The following is a 7,139-nucleotide window of genomic DNA, read 5'->3' on the forward strand; positions in this document are numbered from 1 at the left end:
GTCTTTTCTTAAGCACCTCCAGGGATGGGGACTCCACCACGTCCCTCAGCAGCCCATTCCAATGCCTAACGACCCATTCTGGGAAGAAATGCCTCGTCATTTCTAGCCTGAACTTCCCCTGGTGCAGTCTGAGGCTTTGCCCTCTTGTCCTATCACTTCTTACATGGGAGAAAAGACCAACCCCCACTTCACTACAATCCACTTTCAGGTCATTGTGGAGAGCGATCAGGTCTCCCCTCAGCCTCCTCTTCTCCAGACCCAACACCCCCAGCTCCCTCAGCCGCTCCCCATCAGACTTGTGCTCCAGACCCTTCACCACCTTCGTTGCCCTTCTCTGGACTCGCTCCAGCACCTCAAGGTCTGTCTGGTGGTGAGGGGCCCAGAACTGGACACAGCACTTGAGGTGCGGCCTCACCAGTGCTGAGTACAGAGGGACGATCCCTGCCCTGGTCCTGCTGGTCACAGTATTCCCAATACAAGCCAGGATGCTATTTGCCTTCCTGGCCACCTGGGCACACTGCTGGCTTCTATATGGATCAGACACCTGTTGAGAAATCAGCAGGGAGTCAGGGCATGAGACAATAATATACATTTTTTAAAGGAAATCTGCTGCTACACCAATGGTCATGTTCCAAACTCTTCCATTCCCTCTGGAAATCTTCTGAAATGGAAGTGAAATCTCCATATTTTACTGTAAAGGTTATTCAAAATTGCCCTTGAGGAAGAGTTCAAACTGAAGCAACACATGGGTTTGTCCAAAGTATAGCTCATACCATAGCAACAGGTAAGATTACCCTGTAGGAAGAGAGGCTGCTGAGCTGTACCTGAACAATGGCTACACAGTGCACAATAACAGCTGAACAAAAATATCAAACATCCTCTTGCATTAATGCAGCCAATTCACAAACCCTGCTGTTAACAGGTACTGAGCATAGGACTTCTTCTGCAGGCAGCACTAAACCACAACTGCACTCCAGAGAGGGGGAGGGAAGAACAGAATTTCTGCCAATGGTTTTATTAAGGTCTGTGTTTGATCAAGTCCTCTTCAACCAATAAAATAGAAGATCTAGCAGAATATATTCCAAATATAAATTTTATATTTTATCAAGTCAAACCATGTTTTAAGTCAAATTCCCACATTGTTAACTTGCTCAAACTACTGTATTTTCACCAGCAAATCAATTTTCATGAGTTTGATCAATGAAAATGCTGTGCTAGAAGATCACTAGACAGTTCTCTTCCTTCTCACAGTGATGCTTTAGTGCCCTGGCCCAGGGCCTTGCAAAGCAGACAAGATGTTTCAGACCTGGTCAAGCTGCTGGTGTCTGGACGCCTCCCTGACTCGTCTATGGAATCATGATTTCGTAGGCTTAAAGCCTCTGGAGTTCGAACAGGGGCTAAACAACATGAATTTGCATTGGGCTCTCCAGGCTTAGTTTTGCACAAAGAATCTCTCACTAGAAATATTTTCTGAAACTCAGGAGCTGCTGCCCCTCAGCCTAATGTTTACTGGACTCCCTAAGAGCTCCAACAATCAGAAAACACAAGACCTCAAGTCTTTCCAAGGAAAACCAAACATATATATGTACACACACACAAATGGATTTCTCTACACATTAAATTACATGAATTCTGGAATTCTGGAAGGACAACACCCAATCCTTGTTTTTCTATTGCATTTGTTCTACTAGAATGACATTTTCTATCATTATTCTCTGCCACATGCAGCTATGTATGACACAAGGTGACCATCACCTACATTTACATGTGTACTGCAACTGTGTGTGTGACTCCGTGGAGCTCAGTGTATGTAAGTTTAAAGGATAATCCCCATTACTGATCATGGAATCATTTATGGGTGGCTTTGTAGGACCCAAATTCAGTTAAAATTGGTGGATTTTAGTGGTCAATGCAAAACAAAGCAATGAAAAAAGTTGCATACTGATCAACACCTTGTTTACTCATCCCCTTTTTCCCCTCCTCCCAACAGTTTTAATTGCTCACCAGCCTCACATCTGGTGCTTGGACTTGAATCTCAGAGCACTTCAAGCATGTTTTAACACCATACCAAGCCTTCTCACCTCTTACATCCAGAAACAGAGGTGGCCTGAAGTATAATGTTGACAGAAGAGGACAGTGGCAAGAGAGGACTTCCGTGACATATATGGAGATAAATCTGTGTGGGCAGAGAACAGTGTTTTTCCTGTAAGATTCATCCTTCAAATATTTAAATAACCTGAGGAGCAGCTTTTCCCGGTTCAATTATATGATGCAGGCTAGCCACAGCACTGGCTTTTGCCTTGAGGAAAACCCATGTGGATACAGAAAATATTTTCAGTAGCTTAAGGATCACATAAAAGTAAACATGGCAAAACCCAAAGCATCTCACTATACAAAACAAGTCAGGCCACAGTCAGATCTTTAATTAAAGCACTTTGAGCCAGTGACAAACAAGATACAGTAGATATGAGAAGCCAGAAAAATCAAGTTGGGGGTAAAAGTGTGCTGCTGGTGTTTTCAGAGCATCGAACAAGGTCCCTAAACCTAACCATCCCCTCAGTGGCTTCTCAGCTGTTCACAACACACTAGAAAGGCTGCTAAGAAAAGTCACTCTGGCCTCATGTGTCCTCGAGTTGGTATGTAAGAAACACAGAAGGGTCTCTGTTCTGACCAAAACCGATGGGGTAAATTAACCCAGAAAAAAGAACTCCGGCTCTAATCTCTGAGTAGGATGTTAAGTTGACTTTATAGGAAGAAGACCATGCAACCTATACCCTTCCCTACTTCCTCCAGTTTCACAACATGCACTTCAGCTAGGGCACCTTTATGGAGAGAAGCCTGACACTGTCAGCCTTCTAACAGGGTTCATCTAATTTGAGCAGGGCATAGCAAAAAGCACCTCCCTGTAAGAAATCATTCCCCATCTTATTGGTTAGTCTGTTCAAAGAGGCTGTCAGCCACATGTTTGACAAGACTATGCATTTTCATTTAGCAATCTTCTGTTCTGCTCCCCTTACTGGGACATCAGGAGCCAATAAAAGGTGCATAGGATCCTTTTCACCATGACATTAGCTAAGTATCCAGTTCGAATTCCAAGAAGCAGAGTGATCCTCTTTCGCTAACAAATAAGGGCCTGAAGCTCCCTTGGTAAGGGGAGGGGTTCTGCAGCACTGAGAGGAGTATGGCAAAGGGCTTGTTCTCAGAAGGCCAGCACACACAAGAGCTTTGGAAGGTTGTATCCCTGCACTTTGGTCTTTGGGTAGTGCCACCTGCTCAGTATCTGTAGTGGTCTGGCTTGAATGGCCCATCTCTCGATAAGCCTAGGTATTTGGCCTGCTTGTCACTCAGCTTCGTCAGCTTCACACACAGTTTATCCAGATGAGCAGCAGCCACAGCTTCATCCAGCTAGAAAACAAAACATCGAGACAAGAATATTAGCAGAACAGAGTCCTATTAGTTCAGGAAGTCATGGTCAATAGTGAAAAATGAATATGTGAAAACCAACAGCAGCCCCAAGCAGGACTTACAGACTGACACAGATGAACAGTCAGATGGCTCTTTTCCTGCCTACATACCTCACCAGCTTGAGCGCAGAGGCAACTGCTTTGAGCACAGAACTGTGTTCAGATGGAAAAGCCCCATCCTTTTGAGGGAGTCAAATTAAGCTTAAGTGAGACATAACTTTATATAATCAAGCTCATTTCAATCTCATTTACACATTCAGATCCATCCAACAAGTAAAGAACAGAGATCAAACTATTCAGAGCTAAGAATATCCAGTTTGGTAGAATGGTAAAGCCCAAGTCATGTTTCCACTACAAAGATGCCTGCACATACTAGACTATCATCTTACAATTCTAGGTAAGTTCTAACATTGGAAAAAAAAATGCACCTCCTTTCCAGATATCCCATCTTAAGGGTACAGGTATTAAGAAATTAATTCCAGAATCACTAATTCAGCAAGAATACAAGTATCTATTGGCATTGTCTTCACGAACAATAAAGCCAAGGTGGGCTGTAGGACATAGGCTTAGATATGTTGATATACCTTCTTTACTACAGAGGTGTCAGGCAGACATGCAAACTCAAGGGATTGAAAAATGTGTAGTTACAAGACAGTTAAGTGCTACAGGAGATAGGTACTGAAGAGTCAGAAAACAAACAGTAAAATGGCAAACTAGCTGCTTCAGCAGAGGAGAAAGTACAGCCATCAGGGATATTTGAAGACAGAAAGGAGAGTACCAAGAAGGGATCGGGTGCTGCTGAGTTACAACAGGACAAGTTTGACCACCATTTGTAATTCCTGCAAAATACAAGTAATCATTACAAAGAAAACAGATACAAGTTTAAGTCTAAATTCTAGCAGCCCAGGAAAGACTGACGGTATTTCCAGCACACTAGTTAAATAGATGTGAAAGGTTAAAACATATTTGAAAGGCAATAAATCAACAAAACAAGGGCCAGATCTTCAGCTTGTGTGAACCAGCATGTCCTAAATGATTCAATAACTAGTCCTAGACTTCCCATTCAAAGGGAGTGTGGTAACAAGCAACTACCCTGAAGTAATCCCATTGTAACGAACAAGGTAAAAAAACTACACCTGTACAGAATATAATTCACTGCAGCTCAACCTGCTCATAGTAAGTAATATGGAACTGCCAACATCTCTTGAGAACCAACACAGCCAAAGATGTACAAGACAAAATTAAAAACATAAGATGAAGTGACTGAAAACTGTGAAAGTGAAACATGAAAGCTACCAAACACTACATAAGAGTCAGGAAAATCATGAAAGAAAGAAAAGCTAACTGGAAGGACTGTGTTTAGAAGGGAAACAAGTATTTAAGCTTGGGAGATCCTGCCAGAAAAAAAAGGAGGGTTAAAAATTGAATGCATATCTGGTTGACTAGACTGACATGTGAAGATCTGATGGGTGCATTTCCAGCAAGTTCAAGACAGACTACACCCACTTGAAAAGGAGCCGAGTCCCTGACATTTCCCAGATCAGCTTCTCAAACTGCAGCAGAGATAAGTTTCTTCACAGTTGCTTCAGCTTGGGGATTTCAAGATTTAGATAAAAAGGTACACCAATTTAGACAAAGGAAAGCTGACATTCTTACCTTAAAATCAGATAGCTGAGCATAAGGATGGACAGATTTGGTGCCAAGAACATGGACACAACAGTTTGCCTAGATTTCCAGGAACACACATTGCAGGAATGTGTGCATGTTTGTAATAGCTGATCATCAAAGCGATATTCTTGCAGTCAAAGAAAGTGCAATGTAAGGTACTTGATAATTCTTAAATTTTACATTTGGACCTCAAAGCTACTACACAGAACAAGGAAAGATGGTAGCCAGAAAATTATCAGAAAAAGCTCTTCTGTCCATCTTCTTCTCCTGACAAGGCGACCGCTTTATTCTTTGAAATCCTCTATGGAGCGCAGAGGGTAAAAAGTCACAGCATATGAACCTGAAGAGATCACTGCCATATGCTCCACTAACACGCAACTCCATTTGTAACTAACTGATCTGGGCATTGCTTCTCATTTCCAGTTCAAGTATGCTTACTAAAAATTGTTATTCAGGAAGAGGATGAAGCCACATTTTATTAGCAATATTGGACCATCATTTTTGAGAGAATTGTCAACAAAACTTTTCCTTTGAAGAGGATTATGTGTCAGCTTGCCGATCACCTCCTACGTTGTATTTCTGGTATGACTTGCTTGATTATTAACGGATGGTTTTGGAAGCTTAAGACCTTCAGCAAACACTTCATAAATAAGCCGAAACATAAACATTCTACTTCCCAAATGAAAAGTATTTTCACATTTAGTCTCACACCTGGTTGCATTCCAAAGGCAGGAGGATTTAACTCCAGTATCTTTCTCAATGACCATCTCAAATTCTCAGGCTTGTTTTGAAAAAGTAAAACCAGGTTTGTTTTCTAAAACAAAATTTGCAAGTTGTGACATGATCCATATTTTTCCAAGAACAAAGAATGCAGAGATAAGTTTAAAGGGAAACCTGAGGGAATCTGTCATTAATATTTTGTGAAGCTATTAGGACCAGATTGTGATAAGCTCTGTTCAGGTGCAAATGGGAACCAGACCCGCCTCAACCACAGTAAAAGCAATTCCTAGTTTCACTCCAGCTTCAACTCTGCCCCACTATCCTGTGCTGCTGGATAGGCATATGAAAGCTTGCTGTGAAAGCTGACATTCAGCAGAAGGAACAAGAAGCTCCCTGACTAACCTGAGGCAGCACAGGGCTTCCCAGCACCTTCGAGAAGAGCCCCAGGTCAAGTCAAAAACTGACTGGACGTTCCTGTCACAGGACAGACAAGTCCCAGTTCTGTACAGCAGGTTAGCCACCAAAACCAGCCCACTACAGACTCAGCATGACCATAGCCAAGCATTCTCTGAGGGACAGAAGCTCCTTGCAACAACAACACTCAGTAGGAAAATGAACTCAAGCACAAATGAAACAAATCTATGTGATCACATCTGAAGTTGGCTTCCTTACAAGCTTGCATCTTTCTGCTATTCTAACTCACCTTCTTTGGCAGGAAATGGACTCCGACAGAATATTTGTCACTATTGGTCCACAGCTCGATCTGTGCCAGCACTTGGTTGGTGAAGGAGTTGCTCATGACAAAGCTAGGGTGACCCATGGCACAGCCCAAGTTGACCAGTCGGCCCTCCGCTAGCAGTATAATATGACGGCCGTTCCTCAGTGTATAGCGATCCACCTGGGTGGGAAAAAAGCACAAGCACTGTGATGTCAGGGTAAAGTGAGCATTTTAAATCACGTCAAGCTTTGTGGGCTTTCTTCACACATCAACAATTCAGCAGTGGGCTTGTGTCACCGTTTAAGGCTGGGCCGGCTCTTAAAACAGGCAGCAGATGCTCTCTGTTAACCCCCTCCCTCCCCTAGGAGGGGAAAGGACAGAGAAAACGGAGAGAGACTTATGGGTTGGAAATTAAAACTACTTTAATAATACAACAATAATGAAAAAAAGGTATAAGGTATTAATACTAGTAGTACTAATAGTGGAAATAAGGAAAAGTATACAAAACCGATCCTGGGTGTCCCGATGAGGGTGAGGGATTGCAGCCCACAGCCCCCAGAGGCTCCGCC

At 42.8% G+C, this 7,139-nt stretch overlaps 1 protein-coding gene across 1 annotated transcript in view; it reads right to left on the reverse strand.

Annotated features, from left to right (window-relative positions):
• Positions 1-3,063: 3,063 nt before the first annotated feature.
• Positions 3,064-7,139, reverse strand: part of AHCY (adenosylhomocysteinase) — a gene marked incomplete at its 5' end in the record, with an annotated part of 17,363 nt that continues 13,287 nt past the window's right edge. Inside the window, 2 exons of the mRNA XM_009703829.1 lie at positions 3,064-3,405; positions 6,556-6,750. Of these exons, the coding sequence (XP_009702131.1) occupies positions 3,274-3,405; positions 6,556-6,750 (327 nt within the window). The remainder of the gene's footprint in view (positions 3,406-6,555; positions 6,751-7,139) is intronic.

This window comes from Cariama cristata, unplaced genomic scaffold, assembly GCF_000690535.1.
Source record: "Cariama cristata isolate BGI_N322 unplaced genomic scaffold, ASM69053v1 scaffold5117, whole genome shotgun sequence".
NCBI lineage: Eukaryota > Metazoa > Chordata > Aves > Cariamiformes > Cariamidae > Cariama > Cariama cristata.